Below are 17,544 nucleotides of genomic sequence, written 5' to 3' on the forward strand. Positions count from 1 at the left end.
CTTTCCGGGATGTGTAGATTCTGAAGAATGATTGGCAGGGTGATAAAAATCGCTCTTCACTTTTGATGCTGAACTTTTGAACTTACCTCTTGATAAAACTTTTATTGACTGCTTTAAAGCTTGTATCGTGAGTTTGTAAGTTAAAAAAAAGTCTGTAGATTCTTCCAAAAACCATTTATGTCCGCCTGCCCAATACAAATTCCCCATAGTGCACTGGTTCGCGAGCGCTCGTAATGATCTAAGCAACCATGAGAGGAATGGTTTGTTACGTGCTTCTTTTGTGGCGATTACTTTTATAGTCTAATTCTGTGTTCTGCTGTTATGAGTTATGATAAATTTAAGAGGGAATTTTATATGCTTTCTACGGAGGGCTACCAGGCATGTGGCAATCGAAAACGACGTTAAGCCCTGCTCCAGTTATGTCGAACATAAATTTGAACCCAATCGTCAACATCTAATTCTGATTTGATTCGACTGCACCATCCTTTCAGTGGCGGTGTATTTACTACGCGCCGTGAATATGGTTGGATTTAATTGCCTCGATGAGTTACACTGGCTACACGACACGGACCGGAATCTCAGATCCGAGACATTCAAGAAAAACGATGATTCTGTCAGCACGGGGTACTGTGAACTTCCGTGGCCGGGCGTTTCCGACGTTTCCACTCGTTTTTGTGTCCGCTCGGGAGCATAGAAATCTAGCTCCACTTAACTTGTTACATTTTACGGCGTCGTCAACGACGGCACGGGGCGTTAGAAAAGCGGACGCTAATAATGAGCTGCAGGAAGCCAAGCAAAACGTTCCTCCTTCGCTGGAGGTCCCATCTCGGTTGAAGAAAATAGCCTCTAATTACACATCCTACCTTCAGGCAGTGTCGAATAATTGAAGGGCACCGTAGTTGGACAGATTAATAGAGTTCCCGGTGGGCATGGTGCATTGGCGCTAACAAGCAACAGCGATGGTCACGAAACAAGTAATGGAATCTGTTGCCTCGCGGAAGCGCCACACGGAGAAGTACAACATACTTGCCATTCAGCTGTAGGCGATGGAAAACAGTTTACATCTTCTGGCCCGATAGCTTGGGGCCCTCTTAGCCTAAGCTCAGCTCAAGCAATTGAGACATTCCATTCAGTCTATTTTAAACCAACAATTTGGCTTCCCCGTCACAGTCCCGAAATAACGCTAGACACGGGTTAGAGTAAATCCATTGACACACAGGCGGGCCAGCCACCGATCGTGCTCATTGCTTCTCGGTGCAGTCCAGAAACCGCCAGACTCCGGCGACCTGGCGTGCTGATCATCTTAATGGCCTCAACTATACGTTCGAGGAGGAGGTGGCCGATGTTTATGCCAAGGTCCACCGCTAGGGTTTGCGACGGGTCATGCGCTTCGCGTTAAGAAGATTCGCGCAATTACCCGGCCCGTGTTTGTTTATCCCCGTGGCCATGAGAGGGAAATATCGTTCACCTAACACCTTCTTTGGTTGGATAAATAAATCATAGTCCAAGTTTCGTGGCGTTTCGGGCCACTAATTCCCATTTGGTAGGTTAGGGATTTTGGGCCGAAGTAAGTTCTTCGAAATTTCGCGTCAAACTGAAACCTTTCGGGGCCGCTGGGCAAGCGGCAGAACAACTGGAACTTGAAGCAGCGAAACCACACCACCCGAAGGGATATCCGCGTGTGGGATCCGTATTTATAATTAAACACTGTCACTGCATCCGTTACTGGTGTCGTCCTCGGATCGGATTGCAGGGTAGCCGGCTTGTCTGTTGATGGCCTAAGGCGGTAGCGCATCACGTGCTTAGTGGCGAGCTAGGGAAGGGATCCCACGACGGATACGCCATCCGCCGGGCCGCCGGCATGTGACACTTTTTTGTGCCGTCTCTACCCGGTCTTCTTTGAGTTCGCCCCGTTTTCCCCTGCACCCGTGACTGGACTGGCGTCGTGATGATTCAGGATGTGATGCGATCTTGATCTCGCAGCCGCGGCGATGGAAAACTCTCTGGCCATAAATCTGGCCCGCGTGGTGGTTGTGGAATGCAAAAAACGCTGCCACAGGGACTTTGGCAGCCAAACAAAGGCCAGACCCCGTCGGTTTTGCCTAACATTCCATGCAGCGCGCCCTGAGTTGGGGGTGCGAATGTGAGTTCAGTGCGTCAAAGGGTAATGAAGGTTAAATTATTAGTCAGTTTGCCCCGTACAATCCTTCTTAGGATGCCCACACGGGCAGACGGAGCGGGGGGGCGGATGATTTGTGGTGTGGCCAACCATAGTGAGCATCACTCAGCCAATCTCTGCTTATCTTTCCCTCCCTGCAGCACCATTGACGCCGTATCGCCGGACGCCTCGGACGCCGCTCAATCACGATCTCATCTCGCGCAAGTCTCAAGTGGACGGGAACCTCCCTTCGGTGGATATGGGCTCGGCGAGCTTAATAGAATAATGCACCGCCCTGATTCGCGGTCCGAGAGGGACTCCTGCCTGGGCCAGCGGATTCGCGTGTAATATGACCAATCCATCTAATGGCGGTGCATCCAAAGCAGCCGGTGGAAAGAAGAAATCTTTGCAGGTAAAAGTGACCCCGAGAAGAGGTCTTCCCCGAGGAGGGACCGATACAGATCGTTCCATAATGTGCTCCCTCCGGCTCGTCACTCGGTGACCCGATCTATCTTTAACGCACTGAAATGCGCCATTGCGGCATTTTATTTTTAGTCCAAAAATGTTCCCGATTCCCGTTCGTCAGCCCCGGGCGGCCGTCGTGGCCCGTCAACGCCAGCAGCATCATCCACGTCCTCTGCAAGTGGCGGCTTTCAGTCGTTCTTCCGCTGGTTCCGTCGCGATGAGTCACGGGCGCTCGCTCGTAGCACCAGCGGGTCCGAAGTCACACCGGAACTGCTTGACAGGCGCGTCGCTGTAAGCCAAGTGAGCCGCGAGGCGTCGGTAACGAGCAATGGGACGCACAGTTCTTCGCCCAGCCCCGGGCCAGTGATCGACTGTAACAACCTTTCGAAAAGCTCCAGCTGCGACAGTGTTCTCAGTACCGCCACGAACGGATTCGCGTTTGTGCCACCGAACTGCTACGAAGCGGTGGTGGACGGTGCTCGCGCCAAGGAGCCACGCACGATCCAACCGGGACCGTACACAGACAGCTACAAGCGACGCTGCTGGCAGCGCGACTGTGCCCGAGAGCTCGATCGAAAGTACGAGCTGACCCTGCGCAAAAAGTATCGCCTCTTTGGCAGTTTGCGCGGGAGTCCCGCCAACGATCAGCGGGACGCCACGCTTACGCCCACCAATCAGCGGACGGTTTACGCGGACCTTAGTCTGCCGACCGGGGGCAGCAAGGTCGGGGCACCGACGGCCGGTGAACGGAGGGACGCACCGGACGAGCTGCAAGCCGCTGATCCCAACTTCCGGCGACACCACCGGCGTACGGTCAGTGACAGCTCGAAGGATCGCCGGGCGGGTGCGTACGTGCACGTGAAGGGAAAGAGGAAAGCACCCCCACCGCCACCACTGACTCTGGACTCCTGCGGTAGCGGTACGCTGTCCCCCGGATCGACACTGTCGCGTAAAAAACGTCCCGCACCGGCACCACCGTTGCTCAACGAAGCATCGTCGAGCACGAGCCTGCTGGAGGATCGGGAGATCAAGGCGATCATCGAAGGACGACCGCTTTCAGCAGCCCGGGCACCGCTTGGCGGCCCGGAGCCCATCATCATGCCGTTCGTACGACCACTTTCGCCACTGCCCAACATCTCCGAGGAGCGTGCGCCACCCGGCGGACTGACGGAGGAGCAGAAGCAACAGTTGATCGACAATATCCGGCGGGTTCAGGCGGTGCCGCCGGCGCCACGCCGGGATGCGTGCGACGATGTGATGAAGATGGAGGAACAGTTCAGCAGCCGCACGAACGGGGCCCGTTCGCCGATCCATGACTACCTTTACGCGGAAGCGATCGCCAGCTCCCGGGGGCCGGCGTCGGCGCCAACGACGGCTGCCGCACCCACTTCACCGATCTCACCGAGGCCGTGGTACAAGCGTCCCATCTCGGGCATGCGGCAGCAGGAAAGTTCGCTGCCCTTCAAGCGTGACATCATTCTGAAAACGATCGACAAGCGGAAACACTCGAAGGAGTGTGGGGACGACCTGCCGGAGGTTGGCTACTGCCGGAACTCGCTGGGGCTCGCCACCGGGCTCGAAGGGCCGACCGGCGGCGGCGGAGGAGGTTCGCCTTCGTCTTCGCTGGCCGGAGGAAAGTTTAATCTGTTTGCTCGAATCACCGAAAAGTCGGACGACACGAAGCGACGGGAGCGGGACGCGGAAAAGCGCCGATCCGCCATCGGCATTCCGAGCATCAGCGAGCTGGACCGGGAAGCGGCCGAGATTATACACAACGAAAGCTACCGGAGTGGAGCCGGGGCCACCGAGAAGCCGCAGTCGACCAAGGAACTGATATCCAAGTTTGAGGCGACGATCGTGCCAACCGTGGGCAAGGTAACGGTCAGCAGTACGTTCGTGGCGCGGCGGGACTACTTTGGTGTGGTGGAACCACAGAAGGTAGTGGCGACGGTGGACACAACGGTTGCCTCAGTTCCGGTGAGCAACACGGCGAAGGACACGCAGAAATCTTCGCCTTTACCGACCGGGGCGCCCCAAGCTGGTGGCGCGAAGAACGAGCTCTCGAAATCGGGAAGCGACAAGAACCTGCTGGGGCTGTGGATGTGCCCGTACTGTACACTGGAGAACCCGAACTGGCGCATCATTTGTGAGGCCTGCGAGCGGATTAAACCGTACGACAGTAAGCTAAGCATCCTCGAAGAACCACCGCTACACCCGAACCATCCCCTGAAGCGTCCGATTCCCGATGCGCACCGCACGAAGCCCCAGCTTAGCGGTGAGGCCACGACGGGTGGGGACGCATGGGACAAGAAGACGGAGCAGGTGCTGAAGTACTTTATGCCAAAACCATCGCCAGGGCCGGCGACGAACGGTACGCTGCTGGTCGGTGTGGCCGCCGGTGGAGATGATCGAGCTGCGACCATTGTGCCACCGCCACATAGAAAGACGTCCTTTGGCCAAACGAAACTGCTGGCCTCGCCAAAGATGGGCGTCAAGAGTTTGATGAGCCGTGTCGGTGGACAGGGCGACACGGCGACGGCGGGCACATCGATCCGTAGTTTTAACGTCATCCCCGCAGGCTATCAGAATGGCGCTGGCAGCAGCAACAAGTTCGACGATCAGAAGCTTAAGGAGAGTAAACCGATGGAACGGGACGCGGGAAGCATCGCCCCGCTGGCTTCACCCGAACCAACGGAGGACGGTGCAGTGACCGTGAGCGATCAACGGATTAACATCGAAGAGATACGCAGTGCCCGAATAGCGCGGTTTGAAGTGGCAGCGGACACGGAACGTGTCAGCACTGGCAAATCTGAGCTCAGCAAACCGAAGGAGCAGCAAGACCAGGAAGATCTCGAAAAGGAAAAAGAACGTCTACGGGAGATGATCCGCGCGATGAACGCGAAGGCTCTGGCGGAGAAGTATCCCGTGGTTCAAAAGCCACCGGTAGCGGCCAACAGTAGCGCCGGTGGCAGCACCACCACCAACAGCAGCACCAGCACCAGCACCATTAAACGAGACTCTCCTTTGGTGCAGCGCAAGAATGGACTGACCTCCGGAATACCGATCAGCACGAAGAGTCTGAGCCCACTGCCGCGGCGTAAGGGCGAAAGTCCTCTATTGGCACGCAAATCACCGGCCACTCCGGGCCCTATCGAGGCCCCGGGGACGAAGAAGGAACCCATGGCGGCAAGGGAACTGGCACCGGGGTTGTCTCCCAACACCGGGGCAATCCGGAAAACATCATTCCCGAGACCGGCCCTGGAGCCAGTGGAGCACGCTGAGGGTAAGATCATGAACCACGCCCAGGACCAGCGAGCAGGTCCTGCTCCGTTTGGGACTATTCCGGAAACGGTGGCCGAACTTAGTCAACCGTCGACCGCTGGTGGACCTTCGTTGGTTCTTACGAACGACATTCAGGGAATTCACTACGAGCCGATGGATGAGCAGCAGTACACACGGGCCACGCACCAGCGAGTGGGCGAGAGTGCGATTCCGCTGTCCCCGCGGTTACAGGATCGCCACCGGAGGTCACTGCTCGAGAAGCAACAGCAGCACGACGAACGCGTCCGACAGATATCGGATCAGTTGCGATCGCAACAGGGTGTCGAACGGTTCCGCAGTACCCTGGCTCTCCAGTACCCGGGCAGTAACATGGGCCGTACGGGCACGCTGGCACTGAACAAGCTGCTCCGCAACCTAGAGCAGGCCATTAGTGACGGTGCCCACGATCGAGCGGCCGAGCTGGCGATGGATTTGGCAAAGATGAAGGTCTCACTTTCCGTCACTCGCCAGAGTCCACAGGGCGTAGCGGCGGAACGGCCAGGCTCAAACGGTTCCAACGGCAGTCTGACTGATATTAGGTAAGCCCTAGCACGTAAGGCGAGCACATGTAACGGCCCCTGATTGGGAACCCCCCTTCCCGGTTATTCGTTGCAGTCTGAACGTCTACATCGATGACAAGATGTCTCACAAGGGACCGCTGCGCATGAAAATGGCCGCCTGCGGTACCTTGGGGCAGCTGAAGCAGAAGCTATGCAACGACTACCAGCTGCCAGTGGCGGTGCAGCGTTGGCGCTGGGACGACCGTCCGCTTGAGGAGGATACCAAAACTCTGTTTGATTACGGGATTCCGATGAACGATCAGACGACTCTCCACGTCTACCTGGTAAAACCGCCACCGGTGCCAAGCGGTGGACAAGCGATCGCCGATCGACAAACATTGCCGCAGCAAACTTTCAGCAGAGCCGAAGCGAAGTTACTGTCCGTGTCTTCCGAGTCATCCGACGGAGAGCATTCCGATACGCAGAATGATGATATGGTTCTGGGTAAGCGTCCGAAAGGCACTGCACACGCGGAGAGATCTTTAACGTTCATGTCTGGCTTCATAGGTGCCGTCGCGTTACCGGTGGCTGCTCCCAGGGGTAAACCGAAACCAGAACCGATTCTAGAGGAACCAGCCCGTCAAGAAGGATGGGTGTGCCCGTTGTGTACACTGATCAACGAACCCCATCGGCCCGGTTGCGCCGCCTGTTCCGGGGCCCGACCATCCGCAAGCAGAGTGCAACCCTCCATCACAGTCACGCCGGAAGATTTGAAACGTTTTCTGGACGAACAACCACCACTGGGCCCCGGTCGACTCCAAACGACGACGACGACGACGGTTCAGCTGCGAAATCCTCCGCCGGAAACGCGCAACGATCTTAATCGAATCTCAGCGAACCGTAAGTCGTCGGAGATTTTCAACATTATGCTGGACGAAAGTAAAGCGGTGTCCGCGCAAGGTGCGCTACCTAGCCCCCCACCAGTTCCGAAGCCTCGCAGCACCAGCACGCCCGGTGATCTCGTGCGCCCGGTGCACATCCAGGTGCCGGAGCAGAGCAGAATCGTAATGACGGCTTTCACGTCGAACCGCAGCCCGAACATTACGCGCAGCCAGTACCGTGGGGTGGACAACTTTAATCCAAACTCGAGCGGACTCAGTAAACCGGAACGACCGATCATCACCACGGCCAGTCCGATCGTGCGGGCGGTGCTACTGAAGCAGAGTCACACGGCCACGGCCTTGGGAGACCAGCGGACGTCCGCCGTGGTGCGTTTCGGCCGCAATGGGCTCGCACTGCCAGAGGACGGTACGGAAGTGACGCCCAACCACTACACGGAACTGGTGAACCTCGACAATGCCGATCTGATTGCGAATATTGAACCGTTCGAGTGTCCGATCTGCTTCGGTGCGTTCCAGCCGTACGAGGGCATCGTGCTGCGGGATTGTCTGCATTCGTTCTGCAAGCAGTGCCTGATCAGCACCATCCAGTACGGCGAGGATGCGGAAATACGCTGCCCGTACAGTGATACCGTTTACAGCTGTGAGAGTGTCATACAGGTACCGCTGTGTAGGAAGTTGGGAAAGGAAATTTTGAACGTTACTGAATGGCTCAATTTTACTCGGCAGCAACGGGAAATCAAAGCGCTGGTCAGCAAGGAACTGTACGAGGCGCATCTGGCCAAATCGATCCAGCAGGCGGAAAGCACGATCGACAACACGTTTCACTGCCGAACGCCCAACTGTCGCGGTTGGTGCATCTTCGAAGACAACGTAAACCAGTTCAAGTGTCCAGTTTGCACGATCGTCAACTGTTTAACGTGTCGGGTAAGCAAAGCTAATCGAACCGTTGCGTGCGGCTTCTTAAAACGGCTTCGACGCCTCTTCGCACAGGTCATACACGATGGACTCGATTGCAAGCAGTACCAGGACCGAATGAACAGTGACTGTGATACTAACTTAGAAGCAAGACGCACCAAAGCGATGCTGCAGGAGATGGTCGAGAAGGGAGATGCACTGAACTGTCCAACCTGTCAGGTACCCGGGCGTCCTCGAGGACCAGGCACACGGCGGGGAGTTGTTAATGCCTTCTTTTTGTTCCGCCTGCGCAGGTGATAGTGATGAAGAAATGGGGTTGCGACTGGCTCAAGTGCACCATGTGCAAAACGGAGATTTGCTGGGTAACGCGTGGACCACGCTGGGGACTGGCCGGCAAGGGCGACACTAGTGGCGGTTGCCGTTGCGGCGTAAATGGAATCAAGTGCCATCCAAAGTGTAATTACTGCCATTGATGATCGAAAGAACGAGACGAAGACAGTGTTGGTTGCGTTCGACGAGATCCACACATTCACTTCGAGCCTGCCAAAACATACCTAGGACCTAATCTACGGCATCGCCTTCCAGAGATATTGATTGTGTACTGTTCGTTGTGTAACGGAAGTAGGAAGTTTATGCCAAAAATTTTGCGTATCGTGTGAAGAATCGATGTATCAACTGAGAGGAAATAAAATTTTGCTACACTCAGAGTAAACGATTAGAACTGAAAGATTTAAACTAATGTCAAAGATTCGCGCCAACCGGTCTCGCTGAGGAGCGGTTAGTTCAACGGACCTTTTGATTTGAACAGTCAACTGACACTTTCTTGAACATACCTACTGAACATTTCTTGCGCGTTCGCTAGAGCTAGAGATCAAGGTAGCGGTGATTCAGTTGCGCTGAAAATTTGGTAACACCTCTCACACCGGCCATTGGACAACGATTAGCGTGCGAAACTAGAGGATGTCGGAGTTTCCTGTTAAGCCCTCATGTTCGAAGGAGGAACCGAAGCCAACACAAACCAGTTACGAAGAGCTGGTAGAGCTGGAAAATGACGTCTTGGTTGCCAACAGAGAACCGTTCGAGTGTCCTGTCTGCTTCGGAGCGTTCCGGCCGTACGAGGGCATCGTGCTGCGGGATTGTCTGCATTCGTTCTGTAGCCAGTGCCTCGTCGACACTATCCAACACAGTGGCGATGTGGAAATACGCTGCCCGTACAGGGACACCGTGTACAGCTGTGAAAGTATCTTGCAGGTACGTAGGATCACAGCGACTTTAGCGGTCTAATCAATTGTAGTCGGATTGTCACTTCATGCTTTCCAGCAACGGGAAATCAAAGCGCTGGTCAGCGAGGAAGTGTACGAGGCGCATCTAGCTAAATCGATTCGGACGGCGGAAGCCGCGATCGGTAACACGTTTCACTGCCGAACGCCCAACTGTCGCGGTTGGTGCATTTTCGAAGGCAACGTTACCGAGTTCAAGTGTCCGTTGTGCACAATTGTTAATTGTGTTGCTTGTCGGGTACGCACCATCGACTGTGTTTTTATTGACCATTCTACAATGTTTTCTTGTGCGTTTCGTTACTTCACAAAGACAATACATGCGGGACACAATTGCAGAGAGTACTTAGACATGCAACGATATGAGCAGAACGGCGGACATAACGAAATAACGCTGCAGCGGATGGTTGAGACGGGTGCTGCTATGAGGTGTCCAACCTGTAAGGTAATAGTTCATCCCATCATTTATTAGAATGATGTCTACATCATAACACCTTTTGCACTGTAGATGGTGGTAACGAAGGTTGATGGTTGTGACGGAATCACGTGCACCATGTGTAAGACCGCGATATGCTGGGCAACGCGTGGACCGCGCTGGGGACGAGCCGGCAAAGGCGATATTAGTGGCGGTTGCCGCTGCGGCGTCAATGGATTCAAGTGCCATCCACAGTGTAAAAACTGCCATTAATGTTTTGCAAAAAATATTTCAGTTACAACGAAATGAACTTATGCCAAACTGACGATAATCAGTAGTTGTTTTGTATTGTTTATTTGTATCATCATGTGTTATAAGGTAATTGTTATTTATTCATCAAGTTCTTATCTGCTCCAATATCATCAACACTCTTCGTGGAACACACACCGCATGCACTTGGCTTGCTGTGATTTTCTGGTACTACTTCCGGCGAAAGAAAGGGGTGTGTGGTAATCTAGCAACCATAGGTCCGTAGCATTGAAGAACACGGCAAACACAAGATGCACTCCGCGGAGACAATATAGTGTGTCATGGTGCATTGAGCAACTCGGCAATCGCATCGTTCCTATTATAACACACTTTTGTGTGGTTGATCGAAAAAAATCGACGTGGGCTAACCTGGCATACTGACGATCAAGTATGTTACCAAAAGGGTTAATCCTGGACATTTTGTAATTTCATCTTCCGCAATGTCTTCCCTCTATAGTGATTGCCGCCAGTAACTCTCCCAAACAGCTGTTAAAGACGTGTCCGACGCGCTGTGCATGGGAAGAGAACGATAAAAACAGGAAAATAATAATGACAGGTTCTTTCGCTTATCGTTGCTATGTACGCGCGTGTTGGTTGCTATGTACCCGTGGTTCCGTTGTTGTGCATCCTGGATACTGTAGACGTCGCCTGCTGCCGATTGTTAAAGTTGATGATGGTTTTACTTTGCGATGCATTTTTGCAGTGAACTTTTACAGCCAGCCCGCATTTATCGAAGATATCTCCCCGAAGTTCTCCCTCATTGTAGATGGTTTTTGTTTAAGCTGTTTTGCTACCACCATCGCCCTATAATACAATGAAGTGGTCAACACCTTCTTATGCGTGTGACCTGCGTTGCATCTCATTATCTCACTAATCCATCCATTGGCTATTCCCTTTTCTCTTGCGCTGTCCACACTCTTGCTATCATTCGCGATTTGCATCGCAGACATGCTGATAATGGTGATGATCCGACAGCTTCCGATCGACAAAAAGGGAAGCCCCCAAATCCTAAGTAATCTCTAGAATATTCTTATCATACAGTGAGTTCAAGCAAAACACAGAGGGCTAGGGCACGATCGGGGACAGTGTGCATGTGTTGTTCGAGTGGGTCAAGGAAATCAAAAAAGAACTCACGCAAAAGCAGAATATCCATCGTTCCAACACTAAGCGACCAACCTCAACCTCGTACACACTAACCGCATTAAAATAATGGTTTATACATCCAAAATTGACCATTTACAGTACATAAGAATCTAGCAGAGTTGTCAAATGTTGGTTCTTTGAATCAACTCATTCAAAGGGAAAAGGAAATATTGTAACAATACCTCCTATTATGTAACGTATCGAATCCGATCAGTCTGTGTCAAAAAGAGTGTAGAGTGCCAAACGAGAGCAAACGATTCGCTTCTCACACACCCCACAGCTTGCAGACCCTTTTGGGGCGAGAACACACCGCACTCACCGCCAGCCAGTGTAGCAGGGTATTCGTATCCGCCTGCACTCTTACGGCAATTTCCCTACGGCGCCCCGGAGCCCAGAAGGAAAAGTTTTAAAATTGTGTTTAAATGTGTGCTTATCTGTGCCGGCGACGTCCACCGTCGTCGCGGCTGCGATCACGGGAACGAGAGCGACGCCGGTCACGATCACGATCGCGATCTCGTTCGCGGTCCCGCTCACGATCACGGTCACGTTCGCGCTCCCGTTCGCGTCGTTCCCGTTCCCGCTTGCGTTCGCGTTCACGCTCTTCTTCCAGCTTGCGCTGCTCTTCCAAGCGGCGCTGGTGCTCCGCCATGTTCTTCCGACGTTGCTCTTCCTTAACGGCAATCTGGAAATGGTACCAATAGAATTCGCTTGTTTTGTTGTGCAGCTCGTAACGATGTCCCCTACCTGTTCGGTCGTAAGTGGCAACCAGTAGATACACGGCGTTGTTTTTGTTTTTCGAAACAAATCATCCAACAGCCTGATCGGCGGCTCGTTCTCCTTTTTCTTGAACTTTCTCGCTAGCAGAGAGCAAAATGAAAAGCACAAAAACCAGGAATAATCATCGGTTTTACATATTCCCAAATTATTTCACCCGACATACCTGGCGACATGCTGCTGCTGCGTCTTCTTTCGCGGCCAAACTCACGCTCCAACGAACGTTTGCGGTCCGCGCCACGATCGCCAGCGAGACCGTCGGCTCTGTTGCCCCGTTCGCGCCCCTCGTCGAGTCGGCCACGTTCGTTCCGCTCTGCAGCCTTCTCCCTGTGTCGCTCGTCCGCTAGCGTGCCGGATTCACGGTCGCGTCCCCTTCCTTCCCGATCCCGCTCCGCGTCGAAGGCATCCTTCTTTCCCAGATCCCACTCCCGCACGGGCCGTGCCGGTACTTCCTGCTGAAGGGTAAATGGTACGATTGGATTACCGAGATCAGTGCCCCGGTTTCTGGGTCACGGGCTTTACCTCATCCTTCTTGGACGCATCACGAAGCCAACCAAACTCCTTACTGTTCTTCACTCCCTCTACCGTCGCACGAATGGTACCATCTTCCAGCGTAGAAAGGATAGCTTTGTCCATTGCTTCCTCGCTGCCGAAATCCACTAGCAAACACTTTGGATTGGAAACCGGCCACCGGATGCCATGCAATGCGTGCCGTGTTTCAGTAGCTTCACTGGAGATGCATAGAAAGTTTAAAAATAGCCAACACGTTAGCAGTTATTTGTCCTCCTAATTCGTCCGGCGGAAACTTACTCTTCCGTTTCGTACTTCACGTAGCACTTTGACTTGATCTTGTCGATCCAGAAGCCATTTTCTACAATCTTTCCAGTGCGCAACAACAGTCCCTTTAGTTGCAGTACGGTAAACGGACGTACCAGGTTCGTAATGTATAGAATGTTGCTGGTATGGTGCTTGGCCGGGCTTGGAGGCCGCACGCTGAGGTTGGCCGCCATCGCTCCCCCTGGCACGCTACCTTCATCACTCACAATGCTGATCTTGCGAGTGAGCCCAATCTTCTCGCCGGCCGCTGCCTTCTGCTTCGGTAGTACCGGTTCGATGCTTGTGCTGTCCGTTTCCATGGCAACGTTTTCCTTTTCAACCGATTGCGAAACGCGTCGTCGTGCGGGTGGCTGTGCAGGCCGCTTGCCGACTTCTTTCTCTTTATCGTCTTCCTCTGTACTTTCTGCACCATCTGCGGCCTCAGTTTCGGAGGAAGATTCAAGTTTTACGTCAGCAAGCGGGACCGGTTTCACATCCGAGATGATACTTTTCAGTGAATCGGTTGAGATAGTGATGACCGCGGGCTTAGGGTCTCCGCTCTTGGACGACAACCAACGGCGCTTGCGCTGCAACGGCTTAGGTCTAGGCGGTTGCTCCTTCGTGCCACTGGTATCGTCAACATTTGCCTCCGACATGCTGTTGTCGTTGTCTTTGATTTCTCCCGCCTCCAGTTCATCTTCGATCTGTGCCACCGCCACAGGCTCCACCGTTGCTTCAGTGCAAGCGGTCACCACTGGCACCGATGGCTCATCGTTCGGACGTGAGCTGAACCGAGCTCTGCGGCGCGGTTGCGGCTGAGTCATAGCCTGTTGTGACAAACAACCAGTAGCCACTTCATTGACAACCTCTTCCTGGTTCTTCGGTTCCTTTTGTTCAGCCGCCGGAGACACTGCGGTCGACTTCTCTTCGCCCGAAGCAACTGCTGCATCATCATGTTCTGCGTTCGCCGATTCGTCGGCAGTATGTTCCATCGCACTGTGCCGGTGGTCCGGTGTTGACTCCTTGGCACTCCTGTGCTCTTGGTGACTACCTTCATCATCTTGGCCACTTTCTTCGGAATCGCTTTCTTGCCTTGTTCGAGAACGATTGTTAACGATCTCTTTGCTATCATCATCTGCGTCCCGAGAATCTGCCTGCTTGCCGTCGTCACCTTCGCCATCATCATCTTCATCTCCATTTGTATGACTTACCTTTTCTTCGGCTGCCGATGCCTTTTCCTCAACACATGGAGCTTCCTCTCCCCTTTCCTCGCGCTTTGATTCACGGACAGTGTCCGGCTCGTTGTGCTGCTCTACTGCCTGCCGCTGTCTTTCGGGACTACCCTCCGGATCCGGTTCTGTCAACTGTCCTTGCTTCTCCTCTTCTTGTGGTACCTCTTCGGGTATAGCTTCCATCGCCACATCCGATAGCTTGTGTGCCACTTCCTCTTGATCCGGATTGTCGCCACCATTTTCATCGGTTTGCTCCTCGCCTACCGGTTCGTGTGTCTCCTTTTCGCGACGGCTGGTGCGGCGTCCTCGAGACGGTGGACGGTCTTCCACTTTGCGCCGTGGGGTGCCACTGCTGCGCCCACGACCCTTTCCGGTAGTACCTTTCCGGGAGGTGCCTTCATCGTCGGAGCTGCTATTATTTTTATCATCCTGTGCAGCCGCGTACTCCCGAACATCCGGCTCCGGTTCCGGTTCAGGGCTTTTCGATGGGGAACGGCGACCCCGACCCCTGGTTGACCGGCGCGGAGTAGCCTTTTCCGGTGTGCTCACACTGGCACTCGCCTTTCGACGCATCACTATGCCAATCGAATTAAAATAACAGAAAAACGTGATTAAGCTGTGTGTGTCTGCAAATTATGCATTTGTATTTTTGCAAATGTTCGGCTGTCGGTAGGCACGAAAATGCTGCCACCGGCGGCCATGCAACGCAAGCCTCGCCGTTCGCCGTGCGACGCGAAATTACCTTTTCCTCAAAAGCGTTTCCCTGCACTGGTGTTTGGCTTATTTCCACTCACTGTATCGAATCGCCGTGGTTGCGCATTCACCAATAAACGGTTTTCCAGAGGAAACAACCGAGATAGTGCCCAATTTTTCAATCAATCGCAAACCACAATTTTCTTCACGGCGCCGCCAAACTTCATTGAAAATGTGTCTTCGTCTTCTTCGATCAGGTACGCGATAGTGCTGCTCGAAAGCTATAAACAAACTGCTCGATTGAACGATGTCAGCCCGCAAAAGGCCTTTTTGCTTCGAAAAATCGATTTTGGACAGTTAATTTTATTAGAATCAAAGTTTTGATAAAAATTAGCGAAATCCGCTAGTGTGCTTAAGAATAGAAAGTGTACTCTTTAAATTTTCACCAAAACCTCATCGTTAGATTGAGGCAACTTGAAGCAATTTCAAAAATCGTAATTGCAAAATAGGTAAAAAAATAATAAATGCTGTAACTTGGTTATTTGCTCCGCGACATCCTCATTTTTTGTATTATCACACAGCGTTTACCTATTTCTTACATTAAATTAGCTGGTTCAAAATCGTCCCCATTGTGACAGCTTACATAAACAGCTGTGTGTTAAGTAACGTAAACAAATCAGACCGGCATTTAGTCGGATCGAGAAAGATCAATTGAAAAAGTGAGCATTTATCCCGTTTCGAAAGGCTTACTGTTATCTGCCACACGTATTTCACACTGCGACGGAATAATATTATTGTCTGGGAAGACGCAAACAATTGCCGCCTCTCCAGATGGACAAATAGAAGCCAATTCATTAAACTTCACAGTGATAAGATAATGCGACGTCGTCGGTAAAATTGCTCGGTGGCTATAGCTTGTCAATTGCGAACGTTCTATTGTGAAAAGTAGTCCGAGGTTACTATGTTTCGTGCGTTTCAACGGCGTTCTACAAAGCTAGGCCTAGTGCGCCGAGCAAACCGGTCAAATTCGTGTTCAAGCCCGCGATTGTACACTTCATCCTCAAACAACAACAAGGACACAAGGTTGGGCGAAAGGGTGGAAGCGAACCGGGACAATCCGATCTCGCGGACACTGAAACTGCTCGGCAATGATATGCAACGGGTCAAAAAGTTCATCCTGCCCACTTCCAAAGGATCTTCGGAAGAATCGATCGAAAACTATCTCGAGCGGTACCGGAGGGACAACTTTCAGTCGCACTGTGACGTCCTTGTGATTGGTGGCGGCGGAGTTGGTTCCTCGATCGCTTACTGGTTGAAGAAACGTGCCCGCGATGGCCTCAATGTGGTGGTGGTGGAGAAGGATGCGACATACGGTCAGGCGTCGACCTGCCTATCGGTCGGAGGGCTGAGACAACAGTTTTCTATCGTGGAGAACATCCAAATGAGTCTGTACGGGGCCGACTTTATGCGCCACAGTAACGAGTACCTTGGTCCTGAGGTCGATTTGAATTTCACGCCCTACGGCTACCTTCTGCTGGCGAGCGAGGCCGGAGCGGAGCAGCTGATGGAAAATTCGAAGCTGCAGAACACGCTCGGTGCCAAGAACGAACTGCTTACCGCAGCCCGATTGAAGCAACGGTTTCCCTGGATGAACACTGACGGCATCGCCTTGGGATGCCACGGACTGGAGAAAGAGGGCTGGTTTGATCCGTGGGCGTTGCTGTCCGGATTCAAGAAACGGGCCATCGAGTACGGAGCTCACTATGTGGAAGCGGAGATGGTCGGTTTCGGGTTCCGCCAACAGCCGGATATATTGGCGGATGGAATCGACGAGGGTTCGTACGAGGGCATCGACCGAGCATATCTTAAGATGAAGGACGGCGAAATGCGTGAGGTCAAATTTGCCATTGCCATCATCGCGGCCGGAGCACAGTCTGGCGCCGTGGCACGGATGGCTCGGATTGGAACCGGCAAAGGCATGTTGTCGATTCCGCTTCCGGTGGAACCGAGAAAGCGCTATGTTTATGTATTTCAATGCGAGAATGATCAGGGGCCGGGCATCAACACGCCCCTTACGATTGACCCGAGTGGAACATACTTCCGGCGTGACGGACTCGGCGGAAACTATCTGGGTGGTAAGAGTCCGCTACCGGACGAGGAACCTCCCATCGATACGCTGGATGTGGACCATGGGTTCTTCGAGAAGACCGTATGGCCCAATCTGGCCCATCTGGTGCCGAGTTTTGAGGCAATCAAAGTGAAAAATTCGTGGGCCGGATATTACGAGTTCAACACTTTCGATGAAAACGGGATCGTCGGACCACATCCTTACTATAACAACCTTTACATTGCTACTGGCTTTAGTGGACATGGTAAGTGGACGGTCGGTTGCTGCTCCCTGGAAGAAAGTGTTAAAAGCGTTGATTGTTTTCTACTTGAAATTCAGGCATCCAACAAACTCCGGCCGTGGGACGGGCCGTTTCGGAGATGATCATCGATGGAGGATTCCGGACGATCGATTTGACTCGGTTTGGTTTCGATCGGATTATCATCGATCAACCGATGTACGAAGCAAACATTTTCTAGTCGTTCTACTGTTAATACATCCACAACGTTGGTCAAAC

At 53.0% G+C, this 17,544-nt stretch overlaps 4 protein-coding genes across 6 annotated transcripts; 3 read left to right on the forward strand and 1 right to left on the reverse strand.

Moving 5' to 3' along the window:
• Positions 1 to 2,496: 2,496 nt before the first annotated feature.
• On the forward strand, positions 2,497 to 8,894 carry LOC131208326 (uncharacterized). Its single transcript, XM_058201030.1, has 7 exons — positions 2,497 to 2,570; positions 2,714 to 6,483; positions 6,560 to 6,948; positions 7,012 to 8,003; positions 8,073 to 8,270; positions 8,337 to 8,480; positions 8,555 to 8,894. The coding sequence occupies exons 1-7, from the start codon at positions 2,508 to 2,510 to the stop codon at positions 8,732 to 8,734; spliced, it is 5,736 nt and encodes a 1,911-aa protein (XP_058057013.1). The 5' UTR covers positions 2,497 to 2,507; the 3' UTR covers positions 8,735 to 8,894.
• Positions 8,895 to 9,221: 327 nt separating this feature from the next.
• Positions 9,222 to 10,226, forward strand: LOC131207994 (ranBP-type and C3HC4-type zinc finger-containing protein 1-like). Its single transcript, XM_058200633.1, has 4 exons — positions 9,222 to 9,512; positions 9,582 to 9,779; positions 9,852 to 9,983; positions 10,047 to 10,226. Exons 1-4 carry the CDS (start codon positions 9,222 to 9,224, stop codon positions 10,224 to 10,226), a joined length of 801 nt encoding a protein of 266 aa, XP_058056616.1.
• Positions 10,227 to 10,309: 83 nt separating this feature from the next.
• LOC131208329 (apoptotic chromatin condensation inducer in the nucleus) lies at positions 10,310 to 15,125 on the reverse strand. 3 transcript variants are annotated; one of them, XM_058201034.1, is made up of 8 exons: positions 14,970 to 15,125; positions 12,990 to 14,802; positions 12,702 to 12,909; positions 12,346 to 12,634; positions 12,150 to 12,262; positions 10,868 to 12,087; positions 10,632 to 10,771; positions 10,310 to 10,578 (listed from the first exon to the last, which is right to left on the reverse strand). In XM_058201034.1, the coding sequence occupies exons 2-6, from the start codon at positions 14,798 to 14,800 to the stop codon at positions 11,836 to 11,838; spliced, it is 2,673 nt and encodes an 890-aa protein (XP_058057017.1). In that variant the 5' UTR covers positions 14,801 to 14,802; positions 14,970 to 15,125; the 3' UTR covers positions 10,310 to 10,578; positions 10,632 to 10,771; positions 10,868 to 11,835. The 3 variants fall into 3 exon arrangements, with proteins under 3 accessions (XP_058057017.1, XP_058057018.1, XP_058057016.1); XM_058201035.1 differs by having other exon boundaries at positions 10,310 to 10,771; positions 12,346 to 12,631; XM_058201033.1 differs by having other exon boundaries at positions 10,310 to 10,771.
• A 475-nt stretch (positions 15,126 to 15,600) lies between these two features.
• On the forward strand, positions 15,601 to 17,542 carry LOC131208338 (FAD-dependent oxidoreductase domain-containing protein 1). The gene is made up of 2 exons (XM_058201051.1): positions 15,601 to 17,292; positions 17,367 to 17,542. The coding sequence occupies exons 1-2, from the start codon at positions 15,882 to 15,884 to the stop codon at positions 17,504 to 17,506; spliced, it is 1,551 nt and encodes a 516-aa protein (XP_058057034.1). The 5' UTR covers positions 15,601 to 15,881; the 3' UTR covers positions 17,507 to 17,542.
• Positions 17,543 to 17,544: the final 2 nt, after the last annotated feature.

The sequence above is a fragment of the Anopheles bellator genome, chromosome 2 (genome assembly GCF_943735745.2).
Source record: "Anopheles bellator chromosome 2, idAnoBellAS_SP24_06.2, whole genome shotgun sequence".
NCBI classification, from domain to species: Eukaryota; Metazoa; Arthropoda; class Insecta; order Diptera; family Culicidae; genus Anopheles; species Anopheles bellator.